The sequence below is a fragment of the Manis javanica genome, chromosome 12, assembly GCF_040802235.1.
Source record: "Manis javanica isolate MJ-LG chromosome 12, MJ_LKY, whole genome shotgun sequence".
Lineage (NCBI taxonomy): Eukaryota > Metazoa > Chordata > Mammalia > Pholidota > Manidae > Manis > Manis javanica.
This window is the reverse complement of record NC_133167.1, coordinates 91667438-91681441: the sequence shown is the minus strand read 5'-3', so window position 1 is coordinate 91681441 and position 14004 is coordinate 91667438. Positions and strand designations below refer to the sequence as shown.

The 14004-nt window shown below is 40.2% G+C and overlaps 1 protein-coding gene across 1 annotated transcript in view; it reads right to left on the bottom strand.

The window, feature by feature from the left end:
- PPP2CB (protein phosphatase 2 catalytic subunit beta) overlaps positions 1 to 6354 on the bottom strand; it is a 33146-nt gene extending 26792 nt beyond the window's left edge. The window contains exon 1 of the mRNA XM_036997726.2: positions 5933 to 6354. Coding sequence (XP_036853621.1) covers positions 5933 to 6034 — 102 coding nt within the window. The 5' untranslated portion in view covers positions 6035 to 6354. The remainder of the gene's footprint in view (positions 1 to 5932) is intronic.
- Between the last annotated feature and the right edge of the window lie 7650 nt (positions 6355 to 14004).

Genomic DNA, 14004 nt, shown 5'->3' with positions numbered 1-14004 from the left:
TTTTGGTTGTCAACCCTTTATCGGATCTGTCATTTATGAATATATTCTCCCATACTGTAGGGTACCTGTTTGTTCTGTTGATGGTGTCCTTTGCTGTACAGAAGCTTTTCAGCTTGATATAGTCCCAGTTGTTCATTTTTGCTTTTGTTTCCCTTACCTGGGGAGATATGTTCATGAAGAAGTCGCTCATGTTTATGTCTAAGAGATTTTTGCCTATGTTTTTTCCTAAGAGTTTTATGGTTTCATGGCTTACGTTCAGGTCTTTGATCCATTTCGAATTTACTTTTGTGTATGGGGTTAGACAGTGATCCAGTTTCATTCTCTTACATGTAGCTGTCCAGTTTTGCCAGCACCATCTGTTGAAGAGACTGTCATTTCCCCATTGTATGTCCATGGCTCCTTTATCATACATTAATTGACCATATATGTTTGGGTTAATGTTTGGAGTCTCTATTCTGTTCCACTAGTCTGTGGCTCTGTTCTTGTGCCAGTACCAAATTGTTTTGATTACTGTGGCTTTGTAGTAGAGCTTGAAGTTGGGGAGCGAGATCCCCCCCCACTTTATTCTTCCTTCTCAGGATTGCTTTGGCTATTCGGGATCTTCGGTGGTTCCATATGAATTTTTGAACTATTTGTTCCAGTTCATTGAAGAATGCTGTTGGCAATTTGATAGGAACTGCATCGAATCTGTATATTGCTTTGGGCAGGATGGCCATTTTGACAATATTAATTCTTCCTAGCCACGAGCATGGGATGAGTTTCCATGTGTTAGTGTCCCCTTTAATTTCTCTTAAGAGTGACTTGTAGTTTTCAGAGTATAGGTCATTCACTTCTTTGGTTAGGTTTATTCCTAGGTATTTTATTCTTTTTGATGCAATTGTGAATGGAATTGTTTTCCTGATTTCTCTTTCTATTGGTTCATTGTTAGTGTATAGGAAAGTCCAGATTTCTGTGTGTTAATTTTGTATCCGGCAACTTTGCTGTATTCCGATATCAGTTCCAGTAGTTTTGGGGTGGAGTCTTTAGGGTTTTTTATGTACAATATCATGTCATCTGCAAATAGTGACAGTTTAACTTCTTCTTTACCAATCTGGATTCCTTGTATTTCTTTGTTTTGTCTGATTGCCGTGGCTAGGACCTCCAGTACTATGTTAAATAGCAGTGGGGAGAGTGGGCATCCCTGTCTAGTTCCCGATCTCAGAGGAAAAGCTTTCAGCTTCTCGCTGTTCAGTATAATGTTGGCTGTGGGTTTATCATATATGGCCTTTATTATGTTGAGGTACTTGCCCTCTATTCCCATTTTGCTGAGAGTTTTTATCATGAATGCATGTTGAATTTTGTCAAATGCTTTTTCAGCGTCTATGGAGATGATCATGTGGTTTTTGCCCTTTTTGTTGATGTGGTGGATGATGTTGATGGATTTTCGAATGTTATACCATCCTTGCATCCCTGGGATGAATCCCACTTGGTCATGGTGTATGATCCTTTTGATGTATTTTTTAATTCGGTTTGTACTTCACTGGTTTTTAATGAAATTTTGCACACTTTGCTGTACTATATTACAGTGCTATTACAGTACAAGTCCATTGTCTCAGGTTGCACCTCAAGACTGCCATTTAATTCTTTTGATCATTAAAGTATTTCAGTCAAAGGACAGTTTGCAAGAGATGATTAAGTGTCTCTGCCCAGAGTCAACAAACCCAGTCTAAGCTTGAGCTCCCCCATTCAATAGAAAGGAAACTGAATCTGTAATGAAGACTTCATTCCCCAAGTTAATATGATCACTAAATAAATTTAAACTTGAAAAGCAATGTACAGGAAGTATATGACAACATTTGATCATTAATAAAGGGTTAGCAGGGAAGGAAATATTTCTTAATGCAAGTGATTTTAAAGGACCAAGATTAGGCTTATGTTTCACTATGTTTACATGAAGGAGACATAAGGAAATCAATTCAAAACAATTCAAAATCCCAAGTTAATCTGAAGTAGACTCAAATTTCTCATACAAATTAGATTACATCAGTGGTTTTAATGCCATTCTGCTTAGAAAAACTAAATTCAGAAAACATACATAGTTTATATAGTCTAAAACACAGTGATTGTTTTGGCATTACTTTTATCTTCTATTTCTGGCATTTTGTTTTCCTTTTGACAAAGAACTTCATTTATGAAGTCCTTCATAGTAGCATTTATCCTGAAGAAAGACTGTGAAGGAAAAAATTTCTGCACGATCTTTAAATAAGAATAAAAGGCATATCCTACAAATAAAACTACTCTGTATGAAAAGAAAAGTTTATAATGTACAGATCTTCATTTTACCTACTTACAAATACGATTTTACAGATCACATATAAGTTTTTATTTTTAAAAGTCTACTTCGTAGTCATGCTAGCCTGGTTTAGTTTCTTTACCTGTCTGCCATAAGAAGCTGGCTTAGGTAACATGGAAAATGACAAGGTGTACAGTCAGTAGAATCGGGTTTTAACCTCATTTTCCAGTGTAGTATGTCATTCTTTGTTACAGTAAGAAAACAAGGAGTTACTTTCTACATCACTGCACTTTGGACTATACAATGGACCACAAGAGCTGGTGTAATCCTTGCTCCAGTTAATTTAAAATGAACTATGAGTTAGGGTTTTTGGCTGTTAAGATCACTATTTTTTAGGTACAACTTATCAAAGAAAAGTAATCCAATACATTTTTCTTGACTCACAAAAATCATCCATTTTTACCCGGATCTAATTTTTATCAGGGTGGTTTTAGGCATTTAGGAATTTAACATGCTATTTCACATTAATGAAGCTAGTAATAGCTTTAAGATACTTCTGCTTATTTCGAGGCTGAGGCAGGGACCCAGAGACAGATCCATTAGCCCAACATAAAATTTACATATTTATAGTCCTAGACAAGCCACAACATTTTTCTCAGTATAAAGCTCTGCTAACACCTAAGTAGGCTAACTTTCCCTCCCTATTTAGAGTACCATCACCAGGGTTCCACAGTATAAAAGTGAATCAGGTTAAAAGACCCTAAAAAATTTCTCTTCCTGAGACTCTACCAAGAGTTAAATATAGTTGTAGGCACAGGACGATTTGAACAGTACCAGACTGGCTATCCAGGCACTCTCTCAAAATCACTGTGCAAACTGCTGTCCTGAAAAGTGAATCACAGGCTTGAAGCTATAAGGTCCTAGGGAAATGAACCGCAGAAGCAGCTTCTTTTATACACAAGAGGAGTCAACTTTACAATTAGCTTGAAAAGCTGGACTGCTAATTTCAGTTAATATTAAACATAGTCTTCTTAGAAGATATACTTTACTCTTCTATGCAAACAATTTTTCTCTAGGCAGAGATTAATCCTGAACGCTAGACATACCACACCATTCATATTCTGATTTTTTGTAGTTATTCTCCAATTGGCATTAGATGGAATTTATTTTTGCCACTACCTCAAAATAGGGCTTTAACCAGTACCACCACTCTCATCTTAATTTCAGCTGACTCCTTCAGTTTTTAGGCCATCTTATTTAGAATGGGAATTTTATTTTGAGGGAAAAAATCATCACCATTATAAATAATGTAACTTCCTATAAAGTAACATTTCCAATAGACTCTAAAAAATTGTTATAAAAAAAACACTAAAATCTAGTCACATAATTAGGTTTGACTTTTGTCTCTTCTAGTCTTTCTATATGCCTGCCATTCTTGACCTGGAAAGGCAGAGCAAGTATTAAGTAGACCAAGTGCAGAGTCAAGTTACTTCACAAAATTGCCACTAATTCCAGAATTTTGTGCTTCAGGTAACAGAGACCACGAGAAATACAGACGCTATATTTTTCAGGGTTCTATAGCCACTACCTATAAAACCTGTTTTCAGGTACAATCTCCACAGAGAAGACATATCTACACATCTAATAATTTTTCACCTTTTTCCAAAAGAAAATGGGGAGACAAATTTAAAATGAGATAAAGATAGCTATGTTAACCGAGCTTTTATTCCTTTAACATTCATTGAGTGCTTATTTCTGGTCAGGATTTTACACAGGTAGCATCTTGATACTCACAACCCACCAAAGAGTAGCAAATACTGTCATCCCTGTCTTACAGATACCGAGTCAGAGGTGCAAACACTCTGGCAGGTATCAAGCCGTGGAGCTAAGGTTTGAACTCAGGCTGAGGAGCAGAGTTCACTACACATTAGGAAAAAGGAGGATAGGATAGGGACATGAAAGGGACTGGAGACTAAGGTTAGAAGGCAGACTATACACACCACAAAGGGACACCACAGCTAGAGGGCTGCAAAATTAAGCACTGCTCAAAGCGCAGAGAAAGGACCACTATTACATTTCCCCACTGGCGGCTCCATATCAGGGGAGGCTGCCAAAGATACACGACTGGGGATTTCCACTTAAACATTAACGGTTAGTGTATAACTACAATATTCAAAGAGGAAAAAGTAGGTAAGATATAAGCTTAAATATTAAAAATAAGGCCCTAGGGACTGAGTTTAATTTATTTAGGAACTCTCTTGACAAATATAAAAGCCTTTATCAACTAAGACGCGAGTTTGATATAATCTTCTTCTCTAGGAATACACTTTAAAATTATCAAAGTCAAAAGGAAAACCCAATTCAACTACCAAGTAGATCCATAACTCGAAGTCTACATCGAATGTTCACAGCGAGGTTGACTGACTCAACCAATTTCAAAGCTGGATATTTTAAAGTCGCGTATTGACACTAGAGCTTGAGAAGGGGTGATTTAGAATGTAAATTTTTTAAAGACTCATGAAATTATAGGTTCTCATGTATGAAAAGTGAATTACAGACTTGAAGCTATATAACTAAACAGTTATTTCAGAAAGAGAAAATTACCATTTGCTTGGCAGTTCTATTTACAGAAATGCTTCTGTGTTAACAGAAGCAGTTACTATATGAAGGCCACAGGCAACAATACACTTGAGAAACAAACACTAAGTTAATGGAAGCTATTGCTCTTCTATCCCAATCCCAAATCGCTTAATTGTAAGAGTACCCTATTAATACTGACAAAATATTCCTTTCTTCCGTGTATTTCTGATGCATTCTGACTTCCAAACATTACGACCGAGAAAGTCTTATAGATTATAGCTTAAAAGCACAGCAAAACCAACAGCACTAAATAAATAAACTCATTATGCCTTGAGACCGGACCTTTTTATGTAAATACTTAGGAAATTTGTCTAGCCCAAACAATATAAGATGAATAAGAAAAATTTCAGATTTCAAAGACGTAGAGTTCGAAATAACTCCAGCGGTTAAGAAAACAACTGATAAGAGAATTCATAACGTTGAGATCACACCATCAAGGGTGACTGTAAACAGTTAACTAGCTACATAATAGGTCAAACAAAACTTCACATATAATAGAAATGGAAATAACTTTCTGAATAAACTCTGTACGAAAAACACCCCATTCTTCATTACAAGGGAGCACGTCGCCGAGCTTAAGACTTGCCGTCTTGTTTCCGAAAATCAACATTCCCCTTCCGAGAGCCACTCAATGCGAAGACCAGCCACCCCTGTTCCAAAGTCGACCTCTACTCAAAAAACTCAGTCGGCCATCACACCCACCTCTCTAACAAACGTCCGACACACTTCGAGTGATTCAAGGGCCCGATTCGCATGAGAAGTCCTCCGTTTACCAGCAAGTCCGTTAATATGAACAGCACCCAGGTTAACTTTCGGTGCATTTCCAAACGAGCGGCTGCATCAGATCGATTCGCCGGCAAGTCCGACGCGCCGAGCCTGCAGGTCCGCGGCAGGCCCCCAGCCCGTCCGCCCCGGGGCCCGGAACGCGACACAGGAGCCCAGAGAGGCCTGCTCGGCCCTGCGCCGCGGTCACGGGCGGACCGGCCCCGGAGGCGGGCCCGCGCCCCCCTCCTCGCTCACCTTTTCGCACAGCGTCCGTACTTGGTTCTCGTTGAGCTGCTTACACTCGTTCAGCTGCTCGACCCACTGGTCCAGCTCCTTGGCGAACACCTTGACGTCCATGGCGGCCCGGTCGCCGCCCGCCCAGCCCGGCTCCGGGCGCGGCTGCCCGCCTCCCCCGCCGCCGCGGGCGCCGCGCGGCAGAGGAAGGAGCCGGGAGCGCGGCCGCGGGCCCCTCGCCCCGCCCGAGGGCCCCGAGGAGACCCCCGCCCCGCTGCGCGCCCCGGAGTCGGTGAGGGACTCGCGGAGGCTGCGGGGAGCCCGGTGCGGGTCTTCGGTGCAGCTCCCGCCGGACGAGAGCCACCTGCCGCCGCCTGCGGCCCACCGGCCTCTCACGGCTCTCTGGCCCCTTGTCTCTCGCTCGCTCTCTTCCCTCCCTCCGGGCTTCCGTCATTGCCCCGGCATTTCCGCCGGGAAAAGGCGAGCCGGGGACGTGACGGCGGGTGGAGCGCCCCCGTGTGGCTCGGAGGAGAAACGGGCCGAGGGGCCGAGGGGCCCCCGCTTTCTCCGTCTTCACTCTCTATCCACTTTCCGCACTTGGTCAGGCCCCAGCTTTCCTGATTCTTCCTTCACATCCTTTCTTCTGGAAACTCTATCCGCCCCTTAATCTTCTGCAGTGCTTTTCCAGCGCTCCGGAGAGGGAATTGGGAAGCCTGTGTCTTTCCTCTCGGACATTGTCTCCCCGGAGTTTAGCACTCCCCCAGCAAGCATTCGGTATTTACTAAGTGAATAAAATTCGTTCTAGCCTCATCTCTGCTACTAACTAGTCGTGGGGCCCTAACATCTCGAATCTTCCCTTTCAGCATGAGAAAGATGAGACGGTTATCCTGCATATCAGTCTGTGTTCCTTCCGGCCCCAACGTTCATTTTACTGCAGTGTTTACCGAGTTCTAATGGTTTGTTCATTAAACAAATATTTATTGAGCAACTACTAACTGCCCGATCCCTTGCAGAGCAGATGCTGAACAACCATACTCTCTATTGGCGGTATACACCCCTGCCACTGAACCCCAGTGGGAAGCAACATCCTGTATCAGAAGGCAAGGCTTCCAATCGTGGCTTTGCCAACTTCCTAGCTGTCACGCAATCTCTCCAAGCCCCAGACTTCTCATCTGTTACAATGGCTCAGTGAGACCTACCTTTTCAGGTTGGGAGCAATATACTAACTGCCGTTCCCTTCAAGTTAACAGTTATAGAAAGCTTTAGAGAGGTGGCATTGACCTGGGATTTGAACCTTCTCCCCAGGTAAAACCTCGCACTCCACAGGAGAAAAGCTCAAAGGCAGCTCCTGGGTGTGTGGCAGATGACAAGTGTGTGAAAGGCCATGGTGTTAGGAAAGCTATACGTACTCCTGTCAATAGGAGTAGGTCGTGTGGTGGGGATAGGCTGGAGGAGTCCCAGCTCTCAAGCGACTTGACAGTAGTAAGCCAGCTGAAGAACAAAACATGAATAGGAGATTAAACAATACTGAGGAGGAGGGGCACCTGTGTGATTGCATTAGATGTTGCCATCTCTGACCGTCTCTGAGGTGGTTAGTCTATAAAGGTTAAGAGGAAGCTGAATTTCAGCTCAATCTGGGAAGCTCCAAAAATGAGAATGCTATTTTCTGTGTCCCTACAGAATAAGGATTGAGAACAGAAAATCTGCCTTGAGGAGAAAAGGGACCTAGGGATAGTGGTTAGAGAGGGAAGTCCTTGAAAGAGAAGCAAATATGTTTGGAATCAATGGGAGAGAATGCTTTCAGTGTTGGGGGTAGGGAGGTGAGTTTCTGAAAATACTTGCTTCTGAAAAGTTTAATCAAGCCGTGTAGTATAGCAAAAAACAATGTTTTGAGGGCTTCCTATAATGCTGTTTTCCATATATCTTATTTAATTGTATGACCAGGAGCTATTATTTCCCTCTATTTTGCTGATGAGGAAACACACACAGAGGATTTAAAAACAGCTCTACAGGAAAGCTTGTTAAAGGGACTGGACTCAAAATGCTCTTGCCTGGAACTCATTACTGGAGTTGGAACAGCCATTTTGAGGCCACCAGGAAAAAAAGCAAGAGGCAAAAGGCCGCACATTAGGGATGGCTACCAAGAAAGAGAAAAACAATTTAGGATCCTAATGGCAATGTGAAACAGAGTAGCAACTCTGGACTGCCTAGCTCTCCAGACTTAGTTATAAGTGGAAAAAACCTATTTGTTTAAACTACATTTGGGGGTTTTGCAAGCGTAACCAATAACATCCAGATACTATTTAAGTTTTATCTTGATGACAGGTGAAAAATCATGTAATTTTTGACAAATAGTGAGGCCTGGCAAATTTTTCGTACTATTTTTTGCATTTAGATTGTATATGTGAATTGAAACATTTTATTGTTTTTTCACTTATTGATTCATAGGCTGCTTGATATGCACCTTCCATATATTTTACACACCGTGCTACTTGGATTTTATATTTGTAAGATTCTTGCTATCCAAAAGGTTTTAATTTTTTTGTCATAACGAGTATTTAGTATGTCTGGCAGCATCCTAAATACATAGATTACCTCATTTATTCCCCTCCCTACACCCCTAGTAGGTGTTAGGTGCTAGGAGTAGGTATTATTATTATTGTTCCAATTAATCCAGTGAGGATAATCAAGCAGACAGACAAGTAACTGGATGGAGGTCATTCAGCTGTAGTTGGGAAGTGAAGCCAGGCAACCAGAGATCTCCAACCTCTTGTTACACTCTGTCACCAATCCTGTCAATAATTCTGCTTAAGATTTTTTAAAGACTCTTTTGCCCCAAAATTACAGTAATATTTTATTTTATATACATATATAAATGAAATTTAGAATTTTCTGTCAATTTTCTATTAAAATCTCCTTGCAATATATTTTTGGCAATTTTTTGTGGTAAGGTATAAAATTTATGTTTTAACCATTTTTAAGCATACGATTCAATGGCATTAGGGACATTTACAATGTTGAGCTATAGTCTCACCACTATCATCTCCAGAACTTTTTCATCATACCAAAACAGATACTCTGTACCAAATAAACCATAATCTCCATTCCCCCTAGTATACATCTACCTTTATGTATTCTTTATCACAAACCTCAGCAGAGTCCCTGCCCTGACACCCTGAAGCAGCTTTTCTTTTTTTTTGGGGGGTGCTTATTCTAATATTCAATATCTGGATTATTGATTTAATTCTAATTTGCATTTTCCCTTATTACATTATATTCTATTGATTCTAAGATACCATTTGTTTTCCACAGCTTATCATATCTGAAACTGGGTCCCACCTTAAAACCAGTGACATCTTAGATTCAGTCACATCCCCCTAGGATGACGGTATATAGCTCAAGCACTGTGTTCATGTTACTTATTTCTTCTCTCCCCATTCTTCATTTCAGGGTGATTATAGTATTCATTTAATAGCTAATTTTGTTTCTGCTTGCATATACTTTTAAAATATTCCCATCCTTTTTCATGTTTTCTTTTTTGACATATAGAACATTACACAAGCTTGCAAAAGTAAAATTTATCCAAAAATATAATTCTTTTCCTTCTCTTTCACACCGTTCTCCAATTTTTGCAGTGACCAAGTTCATTGGTATTGGCTTTTTCCTATGTTCTTTCAAAGATATGCATACATATTTTCCCTTCTTTATCACAGAAAAGGTAACATAGGTACTCCTTCCTACTCTTGTTTCAGTGAAATATTTCACAGGCAACGCTCCTTGGGACATGCAGAGTGTCTTCACTCTGTTTATGACTGCATAGTCCTCCACTGGTGTGTCACAGTTTATTGTAGGGAATTTCCAAGATTTTGCGATTACAAATAATATTTCTATTTTTATATTATTGGAGAGCTATCATTGGGATAAATTCCTGGAAGTAGAGTTACTGGATCAGAGAAGAAAGGCATATGTAGTTTCATTAGATATTGAGAACTTGTCTATAGAGGTTAGATTTAACACTCTCACACAATATATGAAAGTGCATTTCCCTACCATTTCTCAACAGCATATATACATGGTTAAGCTCTTAAAATTGTGCCAATAGATGAGAAATGATAACTGTTTTTAATTTGCATTTCTGCTTTTCATTTTTCTCTGAAACTGGCTTAATTATGGATAATTTCCTAGGTCCACAGCAGGGATGCTATCTTCCCTAACTTCAAGGGCTCTCCCTTCCAGTATCTGAGCAAAATCAGGCTTTGGTAGTGGTAAGGAAAAGAATGTGTGGCCAGGGATAATGGCGATAGGGTAGGCAAACAGAAGTGCACCACTCGTAACACAGGTGTATCTCCCCAAGCTCACCTATGCATGTTTTTTCACAGTACCCTTCAAGGAGATTAACATGCAAAAGTTCAGCAAGTAATTAAGAAGGCACATTGACTAATGCTAATGTTGACTGGCAAGGTAGATAGTAAATGTGAGGAATTAGATAGGTAATTATTCATTAAAAATATTATTTAGACCAGAGGACTAAAGATGGTGGCATGAAAGGTGAGACAAAGGCCTCCTCTTAAAACCACATGTAATAGGAAAATATAATTAATACAACTTATCTTGAAAGAGCAACAGGAAAGAAGGCTGCGCCAGACTGCATACACCTGGAGAAAATAACAGACCTCACAGAACAGGGTACCATACCAAAGTTGTGACTCAGTGGGACCCAAGCCCTTCCACGACCCCAGCTCACCAGCAGGAGGAAGAGGAATGAAGTGGGGAGTGAGTGGAGAACTGTGACTGCTAAACACCTAGCTCTGGAGATCTGCTCTGGGAGTACAAACCTACATTGCTTGCTGCTCTGGTGATTAGGGGGGTTTAGAAGGCTAAGACAGTCAGAATACCTGGACAAACTGAGATTACAGCTGCTTGTGGAAAGAAGGGATTCTTATCCGCCTGCTCTGGGACAAAAGAAAGGCAGGCAGTCTGAGAGGCTTCCTAACAGTAAGAGGGCTGACAAAGGGGCAAGGATTGCAGAGAGCTTACTTCTCAGGAGAAAGGACAGGTAGACAAAATTGTCTGGGTGGACTCTGCCCAGCAGGTTGGGAACTTTCACAATCTTCAGGTGCTACATTCCCTTGGCTGGTTATGCAGCTCCAAGGCCCTCCACCATGATATGCAGCCTGCTGAGCCTTCCTCCAGGCCACCCCACATGTAGCTCACAAACAGGCAAACCCTGCCCTGGTGTGAGGCCAGCCAGAGGGAAGCCCTGCCTACAGCAGCTAAAAACACAAAGCATAGAGGCTTATACCTGTGTGCTCTGCCCAACAGTTCTGGCAGTGGAGACAGGCATAGCAGCCAGGAAGCAGGAAACAGCTCTTTCCTCCCCCCAGGCACCAACACCGCTCCCCTGCGACCTCCGACATTGCTTCAGGGGCTGAGCAGCTCCGGAGAGTAGAGCTTCTGGGCACTAGAGGGTGCCACATACAAATATGAAACGTCAAAGGAACCTGGTTCAAAGTAAAATCATACATACACCAAAGAGTCAAATGAAACTGATCTCATGACTCTTCCTGAAAGAGACTTCAAAATAAAAATCATCAACATGTTCACAGACATACAGAAAAATATTCATGAACTCAGGAATAAATTCCAGTCAGAGATCCACTCATTACAGAACACAGTATCAGAAATGAAACATAAAATGGAAGGTTTTAAAATATAGGATATGGTGGAGGAGATAATAAATGAAATAGAAATTGGAGAAGAGGAATACAAAGAAGCTGAGGCACAGAGAGAAAAAAGGATCTCTAAGAATGAAAGAATATTGAGAGAACAGTGTGACCAATCCAAACGGAACAATATTCGTATTAAAGGGGAACCAGAAGAAGGAGAGAAAGATAAAGGGGTAGACAGTGTCCTTGACGAGGTAACTGCTGAAAACATCCCCAATCTGGGGAAAGATAGAGTCTCTTAGGCCAGGGAGGTGCACAGATCTCCCAACACAAGGGACACAAGAAAGACACCAAGACATACAATAACTAAAATGGCAAATATTAAGGATAAAGATAGAATATTAAAAGCAGCCAGAGAGAGAAATAAGATCACATAGAAAGGAAAGCCCATCAGGCTTCTCAACAGAAACCTTACAGGCCAGAAGAGAATGGCATGATATATTTAATGTGATGAAACAGAAGGGCCTTGAACCAAGAACACTGTATCCAGCACAATTATCATTCAAATATGAAGGAGGGATTAAACAATTTCCAGATAAAGAAAAGATGAGAGAATTTACTTCCCAGAAATCATCTCTACAGTGTATTTTAGAGGGACTGCTATAGATGGAAGTGTTCCTAAAATTTAATAGCTGTCACCAGAGGTAATGAAACCACAGAAAAGAAAGCAGAACAGTTAATTACTAAGCAAAGGCAAAATTAAGTCAACTACTCCAAAGTCAGTCAAGGGATATACAAAGAAAACAGAATATGATACCTAATATGTAAAGAATGGAGGAGGAAGAAAAAGGAGGGGAAAAAAAGAATCTATGGATTGTGTTTCTAATAGCACTGTAAGTGAGTTAAGTTAAACTCTTAGATAGTAAGGAAGTTAACCTTGAACTTTTGGTAACCACCAATCTAAAACCTGCAATGGCAATAAGTACATAATTATTGATAATCACTCTAAATGTAAATGGTCTGAATGCAACAACCAAAAGACATAGAGTCACTGAATGGATAAAAACACAAGACAATCTATATGCTGAATAGAAGAGACTCACTTTAAACCCAAAGACATACACAGACTAAAAGTGAAGGGATAAAAAAAGATATTTCATGCAACTAATAGGGAGAAAAAAGCAGGAGTTGCAGTACTTGTATTAGACAAAATAGAACTCAAAACAAAGAAAGTAATAAGAGACAAGGAAGGACATTACATAATGATAAAGGGGTCAATCCAACAAGAAGATATAACCATTATAAATATCTATGGACCTAACATAGGAGGACCTACAAATGTGAAACAAATACTAACAGGATTAAAAGGGGAAACAGAATGCAGTGCATTCATTCTAGGAGACTTCAACGTTCAACTCACTCCAAAGGACAGATCAACCAGACAGAAAATAAGTAAGGACACAGAGGCACTGAACAACACATTAGAACAGATGACCTAACAGACATCTACAGAACTCTACACACAAAATCAGCAGAATACACATTCTTCTCAAGTGCATATGGAACATTTTCAAGAATAGATCACATGCTAGGCCACAAGAAGAGCCTAGGAAAATTAAAAAAGACTGAAATTGTACCAATGAGCATCTCAAACCACAAAGGTGTGAAACTAAAAATGAATAATGCAAAGAAAATGAAAAGTCCCACAAACACATCGAGGCTTAACAACATGTTCCTAAATAATCAATGGATCAATGATAAAATTAAAACAGAGATCAAACAATATATTAAGACAAATGACAACAATAATTCAACACTGCAAAAAATATGTGGGACACAGTGAAGGCCATGCAAAGAGGGAAATATATAGCAATACAGGCCTACCTCAGGAAAGAACAACAATCCCATATAAATAGTTGAAACTCATAACTAAAGAAACTAGAAAAAGAACAAAGGAGGCCCAAAGTCAGTAGAAGGAGGCACATAAGAAAGATTAGAGCAGAAATAAATAAAATTGAGAAGAATAAAATAGAAAGAATCAATGAAAGCAAGAGCTGGTTCTCTGAGAAAATAAACAAAATAGATAAGCCCCTAGCCAGACTTATCAAGAAAAAAAGAGAGTATACACACATAAACAGAATCAGAAATGAGAAAGGAAAAATCACTACAGACACCATAGGAATGCAAAGAATTATTAATACTATGAAAATTATATGCTAACAAACTGGATAACATAGAAGAAACGGAAAACTTTCTAGAAATATACAACCTTCCAAGGGTTACTCAGAAAGAAACAGAAAATATGAACAGACCAATTACCAGCAAGGAAATTGAATTGGTAATCAAAAAACTCCCTAAGGACAAAACCCGGGTACCAGATGGCTTACCTGCTAAATTTCATCAAACATTTAGTGAAGACCTAATACT